This window comes from Alexandromys fortis, unplaced genomic scaffold (assembly GCF_014885135.2).
Source record: "Alexandromys fortis isolate MF-2015 unplaced genomic scaffold, M_Fortis_MF-2015_v1.1 scaffold_180, whole genome shotgun sequence".
Lineage (NCBI taxonomy): Eukaryota > Metazoa > Chordata > Mammalia > Rodentia > Cricetidae > Alexandromys > Alexandromys fortis.
This window is the reverse complement of record NW_026068143.1, coordinates 3,452,088-3,473,744: the sequence shown is the minus strand read 5'-3', so window position 1 is coordinate 3,473,744 and position 21,657 is coordinate 3,452,088. Positions and strand designations below refer to the sequence as shown.

Genomic DNA, 21,657 nt, shown 5'->3' with positions numbered 1-21,657 from the left:
TAATATTTATTTTACAGGAATAATGTATTGTGGTAGAAAAGAAGAAAACTTATTTGAGACATCCCACCCCATGGAATGTCTCATGCTGACAATCTCTGAATACAGAAGGCTGAGTTGGGGGAATCAAGGCTAACCAGAAGTATATTGCAAGTTACAAGTCAGCCTCAGTGACAGAGTGAGAACAGGTCTCTATGAACAAAGAAAGAAGAATCAAGATTAAATCACAAATAGTGTGTTATAGTTAGTTTATGGTTGAATTGATAAACATAAAATTTAACTAAAGCAAAGCACAGATTATATGTATTTTGATCACACTGTTTATCATGCAGTTGGGTTGAATACATTACATAGTAAAGGAATGAACTGGTTATTGCCAGTGCTCCAATTCCAGATGTATTCCTGTTTATTTCTTTGGAAAGTAATAAGTTAATGAATAGGTGCTACTTTCTAAGATACGGATGTCCTTTACTATTAGAATCTATTGAATTCTGCAATGAATACATATTCATGAACGTGCACTCTTCTCAAAACAGGGGTTTAGACAGTCTACTCCATTAAACATAAGTTTATTTTTCTCCCAGGTGTCATCCAGGGAATCAACATTCTGGTCAGTGGCCTTTTCATGATGTTTGTCCTATTAGAGGCCACCTGGAAATAAAACCAACTGATGTTTAATGGAATAGATTTTTAAAATCTCAACTCAGAAAAGGCATTGTTTCATGAAAAACTAATAAATTCCTTAATAAAACTGTAAAGCTGGAAGCAATGAAATCAAGAGTTAAACAAAAGTATATAATTTATTTTTTATTATATACTGACATTCTATTGATCTCACTAATAATTGGCACCTGTATATGATCATCAACCTGGTATTTTCGTGATTGAACTATTTACTTTCATTGCCCTCTTAGGGTTTCATGCATATTTGATGAGGACAACTGCACTGTCAATTTGTTTCAGTTGCAACGGTTATGAAAAACAGTTATTTGTGTCCTGGTGGAGTGATCTGTCATACGAATATACTCTCAGTACACAAGCAATCATATAAGTAGCTAATGAGAACTGACTAATATTTTAGTGTTAAATAAAACCTTAAAAGGTTTGTACCTCTGAATCTTGGTTCCCTTTACAAATAACTAATTATTATTTTTTGCTTGTTTTTTTAATTTATTAAAGAAATTATTATTATTAAAAAAACTATTTATGGGGCTGGAGAGAAGACTCAGTGATCAGAAGCATTATTTGTTCTTCCAGAAGACCTGGATTTGGTTCCTAGCACCCACAGGGTGGCTTCCAACCATCTGTGACTTCAGTCCTATGAAATCCTATGCCCTCTTCTGGCCTCCACAGGCACTGCATGCACATAGCACACAAACATTGTAGACAAAATACCCATATGCATAAAATAAAAATAATCTTTAAAAAAACCCTAATTCGGAAAACTCCATGTTAAAAAACAATGGCAAAATTAAACTGAAATAACACTCTTGTTAAATATAAAATACACATGACAATACAAAAGAAATATAATGAATAATTTTTTCAAGTTTTGTTAGATGAAGATGGAGGAGAATTGAGATAGTGAAGACTATATACATGATTTTTTTGTATTCAGCTGAAAGCAACCAATATATGAACAACTTCAGTTTCTGTCACTATGGGAAGTTACCAGAGTTAATGCATATGACACAAGCCCCTACTTCCTTACAGATTTGGATACTAGTGTACATTGAAAAAATTCTATCCTGTTCATCAGAGATGATCATGATGATTATTATGAGTAGTGGTCATGTTTATAAGTGACAATAGCCAAAGGCCTATATTTAGAATATTATAATCGTCTATTGTTATATTCTCTGGCAAAAACTCTCTCTGGTATGGACTGTATGATGGCAGTAAAGACATAATGTACACAAATCCTAAGTGAAAAAATTTCCCTTCATTTTTCTAAAATGTATTTTCATGACAGCTTGGTATGATTGACAGTTCTTACACACTGATCTAATGAACCTTCAGCCTGGAAGCCTTCACACATTTCCTGATAAGCAGTGAACTAAGTTTTACTATAGGCATCATTCCTAAGCCCTAGTGATCTGACTAAAGTGACATGGCCTCCAAATACCACTGTGAACATTTATTGCAGTCCAGTTGCAGTAAGAATGTTATTAACTAATTTTTCCCAGATTTTATAATCTTTCTACAAACCAACACATATCACTGTGTTTTGGGCTTAGATTAAATATTTAATTGTTTGTAGTTTATGGAAAATGTGCTAGAAATTTGCTTCTGCTAATATTTTGCAAAGGGGTAAACTATGATATATGAAAATGCCATATAGACACGTGTTTATGCCAATCATTTGCTTATTGTCTTATAAACTATTAAATACATTCTAAAAATTATATATGCATATACATACATACATACATACATACATACATACATACATACATACTGCGGGACTAGGAGAAGGCTCAGTGGTTAAAGCACTCAACACCAAGTCTGAAAACATGAGTTCAATTCTCAGAACCCACAGAGTGAAATGAGAACACAGACTCCCGCAAGTTGTCTTCTGATATCCATGTTGTTCCTTGGCATGACTGCATGCACATGTGTACACACACATGCAATGAATAAGTCAATACATAATTTTAATTGAAATATATTGTTTACCCAGTGATTTTAGATGTCACTTCTTTCTTGGACATTAGAGCCATCTTACATGAACTATAAGGAAGACAGGATATAACAGCAGTATAGGAATGACGTAGAACTGTACTTAACACCAAAAATATGCCTCTTACAAAGCAATCTGCCAGAAAGAGGGTAATAACAAAAGAGGATTAGTATAGAATTGGCAAGTTACTTCTTTTGGAATTCAATGAATATTACGGAACTTTAGTACACCAGACACTGTGGTTAACATGTTAAACTTGTCAAATATTTTTATGATGGAATTTTGACATTTCATATTCTCAGATTAATTAAAACATTCATTCATTGCTTTAAGTCAGAGATGAAGCGAAATGTAGTAATGATATATAAGGTATCTAACAGGAATGCTGTGAGAACTAAAATAGTTACTGTATAGCACAAACATTAATAGCTATTGAATTGCTGGAGGAATTTGTCCTAAGAACATGGGATCTAGAGCAAAACAAAAGGAGAAACAACAAAAACAACAAGGATCAGAGCAAAATTGAATTTCTGTCACTAAAAGTTGGAATTAAAACCTAAGAGTTCATACAAGTTTGCACCCCCAACAGCAGTGGAGGCGTGTTCCCCTTACTCCACATCTTCTCCAGCATAAGCTGTCACCAGTGTTTTAGAGCTTAGGCATTGTGACAGGCATAAGATGGTATCTTAGAGTGGTTTTGAGTTGCATTTCCCTGATGACTAAGGATGTTGAGCAATTCCTTAAATATCTTTCGGCCATTTGAGATTTTTCTGTTACGAATTCTCTCTTTAAATCTGCAACCCATTTTTTAAAATTGGATTATTTGGAATTCTCATGTCTATTTTCTTGAGTTCATTATATATTTTGGAGATCAGCTTTCTGTCAGATGTGGGGTTGGTGAAGATCTTTCTCCATTTTGGGGGGGTGCCATTTTGTCTTATTTACCATGTCCTTTGCTTACAGAAGCCTCTCAGTTTCAAGAGGTCCCATTTATTAATTGTTACCCTCAGTGTCTGTGCTACTGGTGTTATATTTAGGAAGTGATCTCCTATGCCAATGCATTCAAGGCAACTTCCTACATTCTCTTTTATGAGGTTCAGGTAACTGAATTTACTTTGAGGTCTTTGATCCACTTGAACTTGAGTTTTGTGCATGGGGATAGATAAGGATCTGTTTGCAATCTTTTACATGTCAACAACCAGTTATGCCAGCACCATTTGTTGAAGAGACCTTTTTTATCCATTGTATAATTTTGGTTTGTTTGTCAAAAATCAGGTGTTCATAGGTACATGGATTAATTTCTGGGTCTTCAATTCAATTCAATTGACTCACATGTCTGTTTTTATGCTGATACCAAGCTTATTTTACTACTATAGCTCTATAGCAGAGCTTGAAGTCAGAGATGGTGATGCCTCCGGAAGTTTTTTTTTATTGTACAAGATTATTTTGGCTATCCTGGTTTTTTGCTTGTTTGTTTGTTTTTCCATATAAAGTTGAGTATTGTTCTTTTGAGATCTGAGAAGAATCATGTTGGGATTTTGAAAAGTATTGCACTGGATCTGTAGACTGCTTTTGGTAAGATTGCCATGTTTACTACATTGATCATACCTAACCAAGAACAAGGAAGACTTTTGCATTTTCTGATATCTTCTTCAATTTCTTTCGTCATTGACTTAAAGGTCTTATTATACAGGTCTTTCAATTACTTATTTAATAAGAGTTATCCTAAGATATTTTGTGGCTTTTATAAAGGGTTTTTCTTTCAGCCCACTTATCATTTGCATGGTGGTGTTTTTTTTTTTTTTTTTTTTTTTTTCGAAAACTGGGAATCAATCTGCCTTAAGACCAGCAATACCATCCTTGGGCATATAGCCAATCATATCACAAGAACACTTGCTCAACTATGTTAATAGCAGCATTATTCATAATAGCCAGAATCTGGAAACAAGTTAGATGCCCCTCAACTGAAAAATGGATAAAGGAAATGTGGTACATTTATACGATGGAGTATTACTCAGCAGTAAAAAACAATGACATAATGAAATTTGCAGACAAATGAATGGAACTAAATAATCTTCCTAAGTGAGGTAACCCAGATCCAGAAAGACAAACACAATATGTACTTACTCATAAGTGGAATATTAGATGTAAAACAAAGAATAAGTAGACTACAATCCACAGCCCCAGAGAAGCTAGGTAACAAGGAGGACCCCAATACAGACACACATTGATTACCCTAGGAAGGGAAAATAGATAAGATCTCCTGAGTAAACTGGGGGTGGAGGGAAAAGGAAAGGGAAAAGGTGAACATGGGGGAATGGGGTGGTTGAATGGGGAGAAGGACAGATAGTGAGAGCAAGAGACATCTTGACAGAGGGGTCCATTATGGGGTTAGGGAGAAACCTGGTGCTAGGGAAATTCCCAGGAATGCACAAGGCTGACCCCAGCTAAAACTCCTAGCAATAGTGGACAGGGTTGCTGAACTGGCCTTCTCCTGTAATCAGATTGGTGACTACCCTAATTGTCACCACAGAACCTTCATCCAGTAACTAATGGAAGCAGACGCAGAGATCCACAGCCAAGCATTGCGCCAAGCTCCTTAAGTTCAGTCGAAGAGAGGGAGAAGGGATTATATAAAAAAGGGAGGTCAAGATCATGATGGGGGAACCCAGAGGGCCAGATAACCTGAGATAGTGGGAGCTCAGGGACTCTGGACTAACATCTGGGAGCCTGCATGGGACTGAACTAGGCCCTCTGAAAGTGGGTACAGTTGTGTGGCTTGGTTTGTTTTAAGGACCCTTGGCAATGTGACCAGGATTTATACTTTGTGCATAAACTGGCTTTGGAGCCCAGTCCCTATGGTGGGATACCTGCTCAGTCTTGGTGCAGAGGGGAGGAACTTATTCCTGCCTGAACTTGATATACCAGGCTTAGTGCTTAGTTGACTCCCCTCTCTGAAGAGCAGATGGGGTGGATGGGGTGAAGGGTAGATGGGTGAAGTGGGAGGAGGGGAGGGAGTGGGAACTGTGATTGGTATAAAAAATGAATAAAAATTTTAAAATAAAAAATAAGAAATCCTGCCCCCCCAAGGCCCAAGAGTACATTAGAAGATAGAAGTGGCAGCTGGGTGTGGTGGCACACATCTTTAGTCCCAGTATTTAGGAGGCAGAGGCAGAGGCAGGTGGATCTCTGTGAGTTCAAGGCCAACCTGTTCTACAAATCTCTAAGACAGCCGGTAAGAAACCCTGTTTCGAAAAACCACAAAAAAGGGGGGGGGAGTGGTGGTATTGAAATCAAAGTGAGTAAAATCTCTACCAAAACAGTAGCTGTGGAGGAAAGCGGCACTAGCTTGAATGGAGAGCAAGGATCGTATTTCCAGAAATCTAGATCCAGATGTGATATATTTCCTGCCTTAAATTCCCTTAAGCCTCTCTGCAGGTCTTCAATAAACACTTGGTTTAAATAGCTTTCTGGTCCTTGCAATCAGAAGAGACTTAATTAAGTAAAATGTTTATTAATACATCTTTAACTACTCATATAAAAATTAAAAGTAATTACAGATACAGAGCCTAGAAGATAAGGGATGCCCTAGACACTTCCTTTCTTAAATATACTTCTCAAACAAATACCTTTCCTGTGGTGTCAATGCAATACACTCCTAACTTTCTGGTTCAAAGTGCTTTATCACCATCTTATCACAAGGAACTTAATGGCATAGGTCTAAAGAACGAGTAATTAATCATTCTATATCCATTTAGCATCTTTGGATTCATTTTGTTTAACATGGTAGATAATAGTTTAAGCTTATATTCTTCCAATTAAAATGTGAAAATGTTCTTTACTGAGGTCCTTTACCCCTCCAATGCTGATGAAATCTAGAGCACATTGTATAATTACCACCTTGAAAATCCTTCCGGAAGCAGTGAAACAGTAACCTGAGCACAAACCAGAAGAAAAATAAGACTGCTGCAAATTGTAAACAGCTTCAGATGATTTATAGGAAAAGAATTCTACAAAGCTTCCTTAATGGTAGGATATAAACAGTTTTTACTGCTATTTAGTTAAATGATAATTACAAAACTCATTGAACTGAATGAGAATTAGGATTGTCAGACAAATGCTTGTAAGGGGTTAATTAATTCATACAAACCACACGGCTCAGCTGAAAATGGGTTCATTATTGTAAACCACTGACATTGTCTGCTCCTTAGTACTGCTCTCCTTTTGCCATTTCATTCACCCTACTGCACACCCTCCCTAGGAGTAAATGTCAGAAGACAGAATATTTAAAAGGAAATGTGAGCTAAAAGCATTTTGCAAGGGTACATCAGGGGTACAAAGATGTCTTCTGGAACACTGAAATGGAAAGATCATTTATTAGTACACCATGGTTCAGAACATCCCAAAGGGTTCAATATTTTCATTATGCACACAAATAGACCCCCTCCTCCTTTTCAAATGCCTCATTACAGCTAAGCCTGGAGCTTTTTTTTTTAAAAAAAACTTTCCTCTGAAATTATTAATAATATAAAGTTCCCTACAGGCTAAGGGTATTATTACCGTCAAAATACATCAATATGTATATATATGTATATACTTATATACTCTCTTTCATACTATTTTAAATAACAAAGTATTTAGTGAGAACAGTACAGAATTTATAAGATATACACAGAGAAGCCTAGAGGAAGATGGCAATATTTCAAACTCTCAGGGAACAGCTCTTGAAGCTTATTAGGTGGGTGTAGGAGACGGTAATAGGATTATGAGTTTTGGTTTAGACTGTCCATCATTTCAAAATCCCCATAACTAAAGGGAATATCTTCATAGGGGTCTGAGTTTAATATTGAAGCTGCTTTATTTAATTCTTCCTATTTTATAATACTGAGTGCTAATTAGTTCCATCCACTTTCTTTAGGCTTGTCAATAAGGCAACTTGGAAGCCAAGAACCTGCTGAATTATGGATTAACCAGTTCTGTAACCGCATATTCAAGCAACCTAGTTAGCTGCTCCGAAGTGGAATGGTATTATAGGCACAGGAAATCATAAAATATCCTTTTGTTATCTTCCACTTAAAAGTTGTACAATTACTCCCTGCAAGTAAACTGTTTATTTGCGGTATATTAACAAACACTTTAGATACATAAAAGCTAAGATAATACTTTTAAGTGTCTGAAGAACCAATTAGATTCAGAATATCCTCAATATCTGCTGCTAAAAATGACAAAATAGTATTGTTTCTGCTTTCTTCTTTTACAAATGTAAAAGCAGCAAAGATTGAAATGTTGACACTGAATGGTTTGACTAAAAAAATCTACCTTCACTTTTAATGAACCTTCACTCCTGTCTCTTTGAGCCTTCCTGCCACTTTCCAACCTTAGTGTTCCAATGGACTCCTTCCTCGTCCAGATGTAATCTGGAACCAGCCCGTCAGTCTCATAAATTCTGGAATCTGGAGTGTTAAGGATATATTGAAATTACTGACATCCAAAGGTTAAACAACTGGTGTGCAGGCAGACAAGTGAGATTAGTTAGATGAACTCAAGTTTTTGACCTTTTTGTCTAAAACGCCTTCACTTCTGTTTGTTATAACCAGTCCTTTCCACTATGGCGAGACTTGCAGCCCCAACTAGGTTACTGAGGTACCCCTTCATAGTTCTGGAATACCCTCCCAAAGACATTAGTCTTCTTAGCTATGAGGAATTAAGCTGTCATTAAGACCGCAAAAAATTTGATTTGTGTAACTATTGTGTAAATCTTGCTTGCTGCCAAACTATGCTCACACTTCCTCTGTATCCACAGGCTATTTTTTTTTCCTTATTCCTTTTCACCCTTTCTCACTTTATTAGTTCATTGATAATTTCATATGATTATTTTGATCATATTTCTCCCTAATCTTACCATATACATCTTCTTCCATACCTGTCCATATTGTGTATTCCTCTTTTAGCTCAGCACGTAAAGTTTGTGCTGCCCATATAATCTTGGATGTGTGGTTTTCCACTGGAGCTTGGTTAACCTACCAGGGGACACACCCTTAAAGAAAAGCGACTCTGTCTCCCATCTGCTAACAATTAAGGACAATCTGGATTTCGACTGTTTTATGAATGAGTCTGTACCACAGGTTTCACTATTTGCCTTCAACTACATAGCAATACTGCACGTTCCTCTGTTAAAGACATCTCTCCATTACCTCTCCCAAAGCTCAACACTTCTCTAATTACCCCTTCCTTTATTAGTATCTCCAATCTGTTCCTCTTTACTCTTACCTTTAAAGCAGTTGTTCAGGAGCTAGAGAGATGGCTCAAAGGTTAAGAATACTTGCTTGTCTTACAGAGGATCCGAGTTGGGTTCCCTCATAACTGCCTATAATTGATGCTCCAGGAGGACCCAACACTATCCTCTAGCCCACTTTGGCACTAGGTTCACACACGCACATACCTGCACAAAGAACACACATATATACACAAAACACAAAAACAGATTAAATTAAAAAAAAACATTATAATTGTGTGTATGTGGGATGTGTTGTGAATGTAGGAATATATTGTAGAATATTATTTTAAGATGTGTTACATTTGTTTATGCTGTGGAACATTTATTTTAATTATGTAATGATCTGTTGTATTCTTTTATGCTGCATTTGTTTAACTCTGTGAAGCTGTGTTACTTTGCATGTCTAAAACACCTGATGGTCTAATAAAGAGAGGAACGGCCAATAGCAGGAGAAAGGATAGCTGTGGGTAGCAGGCAGAGAGAATAAGTAGGAAAAGAAATCTGGAAGGAGAAGGAATAAGAAAAGGAGGAGAGGAGGATGCTAGGGGCCAGCCACCCAGCCACCCAATCACCCACAGAGTAAGAGTTAAAGGAAGATATACAGAAGAAAGAAAAGGAAAAAGCCCAGAGGCGAAAGGTAGTTGGGATAAGATCAGAAAAGGTGGCTAGAAAAAAGGTAAGGCCAGGCATTCATAAGAAATAATAGGACTTCTTATGTGATTTATTTGGAAGCTGGGTGGTATGTTGCCACCAAAAGTCAAATGAGTAATACAATCAAAAATTTTAGCATTCCAACGTGGGGACAAAGTAAAAGAAACACAATAGTTATGTGTATGTTACAGGATGCATGTGAAGTCAGAGAAAAACTGTGGTGTCAGTTCTTTCCTTCCATATTTACATGGCTTCCAGGGATCAAACTCAAATTGTAAATCTTACACAGCAAACAATTTTACCCATTAAATAATCTTCCAGTCCTACTCTTGCCCATTCTCAATCAAAATCATAAAATAATTGATAATAGTAATAGGAGAAATCATATAACCATAACTGTCCAGTACTGGGTGTTCCAGAAAACCCTTCTCAAGTATTTTACAGGCATGTACTCTTCTCATAGTAACACATGAGGCCATTGTATGATTTTCATGAGCGTTCCCCAAATGTCTATAAGTTGACTCTACCCAAGAAATAACCTAGCTGTTTTATCCAATATTACAAAACAAACAGACAAAGACAGAGAGACAGACAGACAGACAGACAGACACACACACACGGTCTTGCATGGGGTTTTGAAATCTCCAAGCCTACCCTAGTACCTTACCTCTTCCAATAAGGCCACACCTCATCGTTCCCAACAACTGCAGACCAAGCATTCAAAAATATGAACCTATAGGAGCCATTCTCATTCAAACTGTCACATACATGTTCTCATGTAATTAAAGAGGCAAACATCATTAAGCTGTTTTATAAAGACATTATTAGCTTCCTCAAGACCTTAAATTTTATAAATAACACCATAGGGATGAACATTCAATATATGAATTTATAGGGTGGGGAATCACAAACATTCAGACCACAGCAACACTGAAAAACTCTTGTAGAGAGTCTCACATGATTATAACTGCCATTATAAGCAGATTTTCTAGTCTCAGTAAAGCCTGAAACAGTGTCTTGACAACAATCTAAGACAGACAGTGAGATAGTTCAGCTAAGTTGAACCTAAATCTCACAGAAATTGTAAAATTATTTCATAATTTTACACTACTATGCTTTGATGTTAATACATTTTAGGGTAATTGTTAATACAAGGGGCAACGTTACAGTTTGAATATGAAATGTTACCCATAGCCTCAGTATTAGATACTTTGTTTCCAAGATAATGGTACTGTTTTAAAAAGGGGTGGGGACTTGAGGTAGATGCCTAGCAGGAGAAAAAAAAGTAACAAAGAGCCAGTATTTTATATTAGGCTGTTCCCTATCTGTCTTAGTTAGGGTTTCTATTGCTGTGAAGAGACACTATGACCATGGTAGCTCCTATAAAGGATTAACATTTAATTGGGATGGCTTACAGTATCAGAGGTTTAGTCCATTGTTATCATGGTGGGGAAAAGAGTGGCTTGCACGAAGACTTGGTGCTGGAGAAGGAGCTGAGGGTTCTATGTATTTATCCACAGTTAACAGGAAGTGAACTGAGAATAGCTTAAGCAAAGGAGACTTCAAAGCCCAATACGTGTGTGCTCTCTCTCAGGAGCAGAAGGAGAGAGAGCACGAGCAAGGAACTCAGGACCGCGAGGGGTGCACCCACACACTGAGACAATGGGGATGTTCTATCGGGAACTCACCATGGCCAGCTGGCTTGGGTCTGAAAAATCATGGGATAAAACCGGTCTCGCTGAACATAGCAGACAATGAGGACTACTGAGAACTCAAGAACAATGGCAAAGGGTTTTTGATCCTACTGCACGTACTGGCTTTGGGGGAGCCTAGGCAGATTGGATGCTCACCTTACTAGACCTGGATGGAGGTGGGTGGTCCTTGGACTTTCCACAGGGCAGGGAACCCTGATTGCTCTTGGGGCTGATGAGGGAGGGGGTCTTGATCGGGGGAGTGGGAGGGAAATGGGAGGCGGTGGCGGGGAGGAGGCAGAAATCTTTAATAAATAAATAAATTCAAGAAAGAAAGAAAGAAAGAAAGAAAGAAAGAAAGAAAGAAAGAAAGAAAGAAAGAAAGAAAGAAAGAAAGCCAAATCCCTGCCACAGTAACAGACTTCCTCAAACCCAGACACACTTACTCCAACAAAACCACACCTCCTAACAGTGCTATTTCCCATGAGCTTATGAGGGCAACTACATTTAAACTACCACACTATCTGTCCATGCTTCATGTCTGCCATGAACTAAACTTCTCAGCACTCCCGAGTTTCTGTACCATGATGACTCATGCCTCTAAAACCATGAACTAAAATAAATCTTCCCTTAATTTGTTACTATCAGCTATTTGCTTATAACCAAAGCAACTAGCAGAGAAAAGGAAGGGGGATGCATAATTTTAAAATCAGAACAATGATAATGCCTAAATGTTTTTTTTTTTTTTGGTTTTTTTTTTAGTTCTCAATCAAAACTGAAATTTAAAAAGTAGTACACAATCAGAACAATATGAACACTTACCAGACTTTTTTTTTAACTACCATTTTCGGGCATGATAGAGGATTAACATTAGAAATTCTTATCTTTTATATATACCTAAAGAATCACTCACAAATAAAACCTGTAATGTCAGATATTCCCTTCAAAATATTCAAGGGTAGGTATATAAATTGTCTACAGATTTACCATTGTCAAAGCTGGATACTTAGTTCATAAGGGTTCTTCACATTATTGTAATTTGTACATACTTAAAAATTTCAATACAGAGTAATGGAGAGAAAAAAGATAAATAGTAAAGAAGAGAAAAAAGGTCATTGACTGGAACCTCACATTAGAGGAAGCAATTTTAATCAAGTCACCAAGCTACAAAGGGCACAGTTCCAATAGTCACCTGAGCTTCATAATAAAGATCTAGCACATGAAATCCCATGCAATGTGCACTTGATCCTTTAAAATACATACAAGGCTAGTTTTTTTTTTTTACTCATTTGGTTTATCCATGTTTTTTTTTTTTTGCCTCAGCAACATATAGCTTGAAGATATTTTTCTTATATTTTTATTTCCTTTTACTAATGTTTGACCTTTAAGTAGAAAGAAAAAACAATCAAATTTAAAATGAAATAGTAAAGGGAAAATTAATATGATTCTAAAGGAGGTAGGAAAAATGAGGTAGGGAAGGCAAAATTTGTTTCAGGAGGAGACCCCGAGGGAAAGTGAGGCAAACTGAATGAGCTAGTCATCACCGAGGTTTCCAATGAAGAGGGTAAAGGAAATATTACTGTTTTTTTTTTTTTTTTTTTTTTTTTTTTTTTTTTTTTTTTTTTTTTTTTTTTTTTTTTTTTTGCTTTTTCAAGACAACTTTTCACTATGTAGCTTTTGCTGTCCTGGAATTCACTATGTAGACCAGGCTGCCAGGCTGGCCTTGAACTCTCAGAGATCTACCTACCTGCTTCTATCTTCTAATTGCTGGGATTAAAGGCATGAGCCATGAAGCTCAACTGGGAAATCTTAAACAACTACCAAGGCAATTGAATAAGTAAATGAGGAATGAGAAGGCTAATCAGTGATTAAGGTACAACTAATGCCATAGACAAGTGTTAGAAAATAAAGCTAATATTTGAGATTCTTGCACAAAGTCAATTCATTAATTTTTCCTATTTCTTTTCTTTTGCGGTTATTACTGTTATGTTTAAGAGAAGAGGAATGAATATCAACTGTGCATTCTCTGCAGCATTCCTAATGGGGAGACAAAACTATCAACACTATATTTTTTATATTATGTATTTTTCTTCATTAAATATGCTAAATACCGTGAATAATTTATTATTTACTTTTTAATACTTTGCAACAGTTTCTAAACAGGCAAATTCTTACTTTACAGTGTTGAAATTGGAGAAAAGCAAGAAGCAACAAATTAAGGCAACATCAAACAGTTAAAATCTCGCATTTGAGGAGAAAAAGAATACATTTCAGTCAGCAGATACTTGGGCTATTCACAAAAGGATAAAGATAAACAGTTGAATATATGCTTCTGAGGCCACCAGAGAATAAAGCTGGGGAGGGGTTTATGTGAAAGAATAATGCCTTGGCAAATAACTATGGACATTTAGGAAATGAAACTTAGATATAATGTTATTATATAATTTAATAGGACAAATAGCTAGAGAATAATTTCATTTTAAAATAGAAAAATCTAAAATAAAATCATTGCTACCTAGAAACGTCAGGTAATGAATTTATCTGCAAAACTCTGGGGTTACCCACTTCAAATAGGAAGCCTTTTTTTTTTTCTCGGACATTTTGTAAAGTTATTATTCAAAGCTCTGTTTCATACTTTGTAGGGAATCTACTCTAAGTACACTTTTGCTGAGTCATGTAATCATATAAGATACAGTAGTCTCAGTTCATGATCAATGGAAGAGACTGAGGAAAACCTGCTATATGCTTAGTTTTCTTCATTTTAAAAAATAGTCTTAATTATTATATTAACTTATTGTACTGACACAATCAGCCCATGGTTACTGAAGAACATTAAAAAAAATGTTTGCATGAAGTAAACAATTTCTACAATACCATGGCATAGCCAGAAAGACTATTAACGCCATGCTAGCATTTTTTTTTTAATCACTGTTAGAAAATGCTTAGAGGGGCTGGAGAGATGGCTCAGTGGTTAAGAGCATTGCCTGCTTTTCCAAAGGTCCTGAGTTCAATTCCCAGCAACCACTTGGTGGCTCATAACCATCTGTAATGAGGTCTGGTGCCCTCTTCTGGTCTGCAGGCACACATGCAGACAGAATATTGTATACATAATAAATAAAAAAATATTTTTTTTAAAAGAAAATGCTTAAAAAACAATCTGAATGGAAGAATAGTTTCTTCTATATTCAGGTGCTCCATTGCTGTGGGTCCATGCTGAGTCTGTATTTCAGATAGCGGAGACGTATTATACACAGGTTTAGGCAGTTCTTAAATTCAGGTATTTGAGCATGCTTGGTAAGATTTTACTACTGAGATACATCTTCAGCCCTTGTTTTTATTTTGATTTAATAATCAAATAAATGAACAGGTTTCCTTGTGGCATTTTCTCCATCTCTTCTTTTTCCCTAGCTCCCTCTATCCAGAAGTTTTCACCCCCAGTATTTCTCCTTAAATTTTATATCACATTATTATCCTTCCTATCTTCCTTCCTGAAAACCTCTCCACCCCTACCTTGCTTCTGATGGTCCTTTTTCTCATTTCCCAGTTCCTACTCATGTTCCTACACAAATATACATACATTAAAAATTAGAAGCTAAGTATTACTTATGAAAGAGGTTACCTCAGTTAGTATAATATTTTCAGTCCCTTCCATTTTACTGAAAATTTCCTAATTTCATTTTGTCATGGCTGTATAAAATTCCACTTTCTATATGTACCATATTTTCATTAGTCCTTTTTCAGTTGAAGGATATTTAGGCTGATTCTACTTTCCTGCTATTGTGTGTAAAGCAACAGTGAACTTGTATATGCAAATATTTGTGTCATAGGATATGTGGTTCTAGGTTTTTGAGAAATCTCCATGCTAACTTTTATAATTAGTCCTTTTTACTTTTTAAGATAGGGTGCTGCTGTGTAGCTTAGGTTCCATTAACTCACTGTGTAGGCTGTCCTGAAAGCCATTATTCTCTTGTCTCACCTTCCCTCTGTCATATGTTTTGATAATTAACTAATGATGTCCACTCTAGTCATAGCAATATCAACTAGTGCTTCTGAGTTCTGCCAATAGGTGAGCAATATTTCCTGCTACCTCCCAATGTTAGTATACTTCTTCCCATTTCCAAGGTGACAAAAAAAATCAAATTTGATAGAGCTGTGTGTGACACAAAAATAGAGAAATGGAGCCAGGCACAAGGCTCTATTCCAATGAAATTCTACACATTGTTAGATATTTCATCACATTTCTTTTACTTCTATGAAATATTTTTATTTTTCTTACTTTCACGTATATTGTTGAATTTTGACAAAAAAGACAGAATTTTTGTATATGTATGGTTGCTGAAATAGGGAGATTTCATAAGTGATAGCGTGTTAAAATGTACTATAAATGTACTGCATAGCCCAGTATGTATATACATATATAAATGAAATCAGTAATTACAGAATCTATGCTCTGAGATAGCTCAGGCAAATCATGTTTTGTGTCTGGTAAACAGTATGCAATTGGCAATTTTTTTTTCTTTTTCTTTTTTTTTTTTTCTTTTTTTGGTTTTTCGAGACAGGGTTTCTCTGTGGTTTTGGAGCCTGTCCTGGAACTAGCTCTTGTAGACCAGGCTGGTCTCAAACTCACAGAGATCCGCCTGCCTCTGCTTCCCGAGTGCTGGGATTAAAGGCGTGCACCACCATCGCCCGGCACAGTATGCAATTGTTACTTCAATTTATTTACTCTTCTGAAATTATTTGAAGTTGGAGTTGCCTTGACTAATATGTATATGCATTAAACATAGAAAAATTATTGTGACAGCATTATTTACAGTAGGAAAAACCTCTAATGTCAAATTTAAGGGGCAGAAGTTATGAATTATCATACATTTATTTATGCATTATAACAATATTCAACTATTCAAAACCAAACACAAAATGAGATGCATTAATGTGTGAAATGTTTTCAAAGTTAAGTGAAAAGTAGGATACATATCGTGTTTACAGTATAGTCTGAATAGTACAAAATATGCATGGCAATATATGGGAGACAAAAATAAACTGAAGTGTTAATGGTAGTTGCTTTTGAATATTGAGAATAAAGACATTTATCTTTGTATATTTCATGTGTTTCTAAATTTCCTGTAATGAGAATGCATCATTTTTATAATGCAGGCTATTTTAGAATAGAACACTACATTAGTAAAATACTTCTAGTTATCCAAGAAAGAGGGAAGATAGATCATGTATTAATAAAATGGAGTGTACATTTACTTAGAGAATGTAGTCATTCACTCAGTCTATTGAAGTTACAGCATATGCCAGGTTCAGAAGGACTTTTAGCTATGATTTTTCATATGGGTGACTCACAAAACTTCCAAAACCCATTTCCTTTGTGATTTGTTTCAATTCTTAGAAAATGGAACTAAACTGAATCATTTTAATCCAACTATTCTGAAATGGGTCACTCACTAAATTGTAATTTTTAAAGTGTTCTCGTTCATGTAGCATCATTCCTCTTAACATCCATATTGGTCACCACCAAAAGCAAATATAAAGAGAATAAGAACTTCTAGCACTTAAGAATAAGAAGCCATTCAGAGCCATTTCTCAGAATGGCCTAATACTGGACAAACTTGGTAAAAATATGAAGGTTTTATTTCCTACTGAATTTGCTATTTCAATACAATCCCTAGAAACATAATAACTTCTGTTCTTGTTTCATGAAAGCAAATGGAAAGCTTAAATATTAATATTATGTTTCTGCTCTCAACAGTCTGATGGCAATGAACTCTCTAATCACAAGGCTTAAAGTGCATTTGTCTCTAATAATGGACACTTAAAATACAGTTGCATGAACATCTTTATAAAGAAACTATTAGAAGGATGAACATCTTGTGCCTCTTAGATGCATCTTCAATTATATTGAGTTCTCTATTGAAGAAAGACTGCTTCTACAGTCCACTTCTAGCTAAAACTTATGAAGTTAAAATCTACCAAACGAAAATTGTGGCACTATATTTAACAGTTTCCCCCTAGATTGAAAAATAATGAGAGAAAAAGTAACTATCTCCTAGAATTATTTTAACTTTTATCTAAAATAATTTTGCAGAAGTTTTAGTGCAATAATATCATTTATCCAGGCAAATAAAATATTGTTCGTCTTAACAACAATCATACACACAAAATAATATAGTAGAACACGAAGCCCAGGTACAGGCAATGTTTCTATAAGTGTGTATTCTTATAATAAAACAAATCGTTAAGTTTCTTTATAATTATTTAAAACTTGAACTGTAGGTAGAAGCTTTCTTTAAAATAATGTTTGTTCTATATAGAAAATATCAGACTTATTCTGTATTAAAAGAATATGATAAGCTATATTAATTGGAACCTTGATATACTGCATTTCTGGTTTAACTTTTATTGATGATCATCACGTTGGTCAAGTATAGCTACAAATAAAGTCACACAGGATTTTACCTATATTCATATTGATTTCAAAGCAAATATAACAAAACTTACACAGCATCAAATTTTTAACTATTGCTCTGATAAAATACCATGACTAAGGCAACTTAAAAGAAATGTTTCATTTGGCTTTTGGTTTCAGAGGGTTAGAGTACATGATGATGAAGCAGAGGAGAGCTCACACTTTGATCCCCAACCACAACTGAGACTTTCATGGTTCTTTTGAAACCTCAAACCCACATATAATGACATGATTCTTAATCATTTTCAAACAGTTCCACCAACTGGAGACCAAGTAGTTAAATATATGTGAGCCTATAGGGGCCATTCTTATTAGAACCATCATATCATAGACACTCTAGTTGAATTTTACCTCATATTCAAACATTGAACACAGATGATCTCTGTTTCTCATCCCCTCCCCTAAATGTTTTATAATATAATGCTTGTCTTGTAGTCAAGAGCCCCCTTCCTTTACAACTTTGAACTGACAAGAGACAAGTGACATCTTTACATGTAAGGCCATAAGCAAGGTGCACTGATTAGCTTTTATTGTCAGTTTGATACAATCTAGATTCATGGAGGAAGAGGGAACCACAAAGGAAGAACTGTCTAGATGAGATTGGCCTATCGGCAAGTCTGTAGAGATTTCATTAACTGCTGAGAGATGTAGGAGGGCCCTGCTTATTGTGGATCATATAATCTCTAGACAGACACGCATGGGTAGTATATGAAAGGCAGTTGAGCAAGCCAGTAAGCACTGTTCCTTTTTGGTTGCTGCTTTACTTCCTGTTTCCAGGTTCCTGTATTGAGCTCTTGCTGTGAAATCCCTCAGTGATGAACTGTAACCTGTAAGCCAAACAAACCCATTCTTCTTCCCAAGTTGGTTTTATTTATTGTGCTTATCACTTCAACAGAAAAACAAGCCAGGAGATGGCATTTTCATTTGTGATATGGGTTCATCTGATAAAGTATGGAAAGGTCCTAGCAGTATGAGGATTTACAAAAGTTTCGATGGCAATTCTTCCTCCGTTCCTCCCTCTCTTCCTCCCTTTCTCTCTCCCTCCTTCCCTCACTCCCTTCCGCTCTGTGTAGGTAGTTATGTGGACTAACAATTGTAGATCTCCAGAAGTTTTCAGTTTATCTTTTCAAGATTAAAAGATTCCCTTGCTTTTTTAAAGAATTTAGACCATGGTATATGATGCTCATTCTCAAACTTAAAGCTGCTACTCAAAATGTTCAGTGCATCTCAATGAAAAATGTCACTCAAATTACTGTTCTTTACTATCATAGAAAAGCTAATCATAAAAGTATGTTAATAAAAGATACGGACTATAATTGCAGCCTTTTAGTAAAATTGTGGGACACAGGAACTCCCAGGTTTTCCTGGAAAGAGAAAGAAAAGAGATAGTGAAGTTGGTGAGATGAGGGCCCACATTACAGGGAGGGAGAGTCTGAAAATTTACAAAGTTGCCTAACCTAAAAGAGCAGAAGGGGGGGGGGGACTAGACAAATTCTATAATGGCACCTAGAACTCTGAACAGAAACCAAGAGAGATGCATATACAGACATTGCTTTTATCATGTCTGCTTTTCAGGGAATCTTTTTACAATAAAAATCCTTACTCCATGAAGTTTAATAAAAGAAACTCACAAAGCATAAAACTGGTTTCCCAAGGCACAAAACTGTTTTGCCAAGCATGTTGTATGTTAAAGATTGCCTACACACTAACTTTAGGCATGCAGAGAATACTCCCTAGGTTTAAACCATTGTAAAAACTCATCTTTATAACATGATTTTTATAGCATCTTAGATTTTTTTAACCTCAACATCTATGTGTAACTTTCATTGATATTAACATATAGGTTTATATGTTCTCAGTGAAGGTTATGTATTTCTGGATTTTATTGAAATAAGAGCATCCAATAGCCACTATTTACTTATAGGCAATATAGAATTTAAAGAATAAGAAGAAAATTCTCTTCATTTTAGAAATCTAATGTTTGTTTATTCTTTTTCATGGAGAAAACACAGAACTCAAAGAAAAACATATATAGATCCAACTGGAAACAGACAAGATCGCCTGACAAAATTGGGAGCATGGGGGTGGGGGAAGAAGGGAGGGTGGATGGGGAAGGAGAGAGGAGAAAGGGAAGGTTGAGGAGAACTTGAGGGAATGGGATATTCGAGATGGAGGAAGGACAGAGATGAGAGCAAGGAAAGAGATATCTTAATTGAGGGAGCCATTGTAGGGTTAGCAGAAAACTGGCTCTAGAGAAATTCCCAGGAATCCACAAGGCTGACTCCAGCAATAGAGGAGAGAGGGCAGATCTTGATTTGCCCTGTAGTCAGACTGATGAATATCTTAAATATCACCAAGGAACCTTCATTTAGCAACTGAGGGAAACAGAGGCAGAGTCCTGAGCTGCCGAAGTCCAGTTGAAGAGTGGAAGGAATGAAAATATGAGCAAAGAGGTCAAGGCCGTGATGGGACACCCACTGAAACAGTATACCTCAGCTAATGGGAACTCACCAACTCCAGCTGGACTGGGAAGGAACAAGCATAGGACCAAACCAGTCCCTCTGAATGTGGGTGATAGTTGCATGGCTAGGGCAGACTACGGGGCCACTGGCAGTGGTACCAGGGCGTATTCTTACTGCATGTACTGGCTTTTTGGGAACATATTCTCTTGGATGTATACCTTGCTCAGCCTAGATATAGTAGGGAGGGTCTCTGACCTGCCACAAAGCCACGTGCCTTACTCTCTATGAGGATTGGAGGGGGTGGAGAGGGAGGGTGAGTGGAGGAGGGCAGGGAGTGGGAACTTGGATTGGTATTTTTTAAAAATCTAATGAATTAAAAATTTAAAAAATCTTAAACTATATTCACACAATACATAGTAATTGCGATGCTCTTAACAAGTGCTGCTGCTTCTTAGGCTTAACTATGCTACAAAATACAGAGGACAGTGCACGACAAATAGTATAGCCAATTAAAATGGAAGAAATAATGTAACAAGCAGGACGGTGGTGGTGCACACCTTTAATCCCCGCACTCTGGAGGCAGAGGCAGGCAGATCTCTGTGAGTTCCAGGCCAGCCTGGTCTACAGAGTGAGTTCCAGGACAGGCACAAAAGCTACAGAGAAACCCAGTCTCAAAAAAACCAAAACAAAACCAACCAAACAAACAAACAAAAAACACATAAAATAGCATTTCAATGTTGAATATTTTCAGGATCAATGGTGAGAGATGCTAAACTATAGAACACTAGAATCCTGGAAAGGGGACTATATAGTAACACATTCCGATTATTGTTTTTTCCTCCCCCACCCTTTGTTCTTTTGGCAACAGATCTTGCTCCTTGCTTGCCTTTTGAGTAGGGATTTAGTCAGACCTAGAATTATAATAGGGATTGCTTTGCTAAAAGCCTCATAAGCAATTGAAAACACTACCTTCCCCCCTCCCTTGCTTCACAAGATACTTAGTATTAAATGACCAAGGGTTGCTTCAGAAAAGATAGTGCATGCGTACCTGATAGGTAACTGAAAATATTATTTAATTTTATTACTTTAATTAAAAAAACATAAAATGTACTGTATATGCAATAACACAGATTATGCAACAAATACCTGTTTTCAGATTGACTCAGGTCTATTTATGGAGTAGTCTGGCTTTAGCAATGACTAAAATCAGATTTGAATGCTATTATAAAGAGGCACAGACTGCCCTTACATAACTTGTATTTATATTTACCAATAAAAGCTGAGACTTAAAGCTTGCAGTAATAAATTTGTGGGGACAGCAGGGAAAATTTATTATCGGTGATCCCTTCTTTATCTCTTCCTATTACATCGGGGACAACTGTAGTACTTAGGTGATAGAACTGAATCTTAGTGGAGGGCTTTTCTAT

The 21,657-nt window shown here is 36.2% G+C and overlaps 1 protein-coding gene across 6 annotated transcripts in view; it reads right to left on the bottom strand.

Moving 5' to 3' along the window:
• Diaph2 (diaphanous related formin 2) overlaps positions 1 to 21,657 on the bottom strand; it is a 773,854-nt gene that overhangs the window by 115,155 nt on the left and 637,042 nt on the right. Inside the window, exon 28 of one of the 6 annotated variants that reach the window (XM_050126858.1) lies at positions 18,252 to 19,132. The exons of the other annotated variants lie outside the window; for them this stretch is intronic. Within the exon in view, the coding sequence (XP_049982815.1) occupies positions 19,095 to 19,132 (38 nt within the window). The 3' untranslated portion in view covers positions 18,252 to 19,094. Of the gene's footprint in view, positions 1 to 18,251; positions 19,133 to 21,657 lie in introns of those variants that run through there. 6 annotated transcript variants of the gene reach the window in all.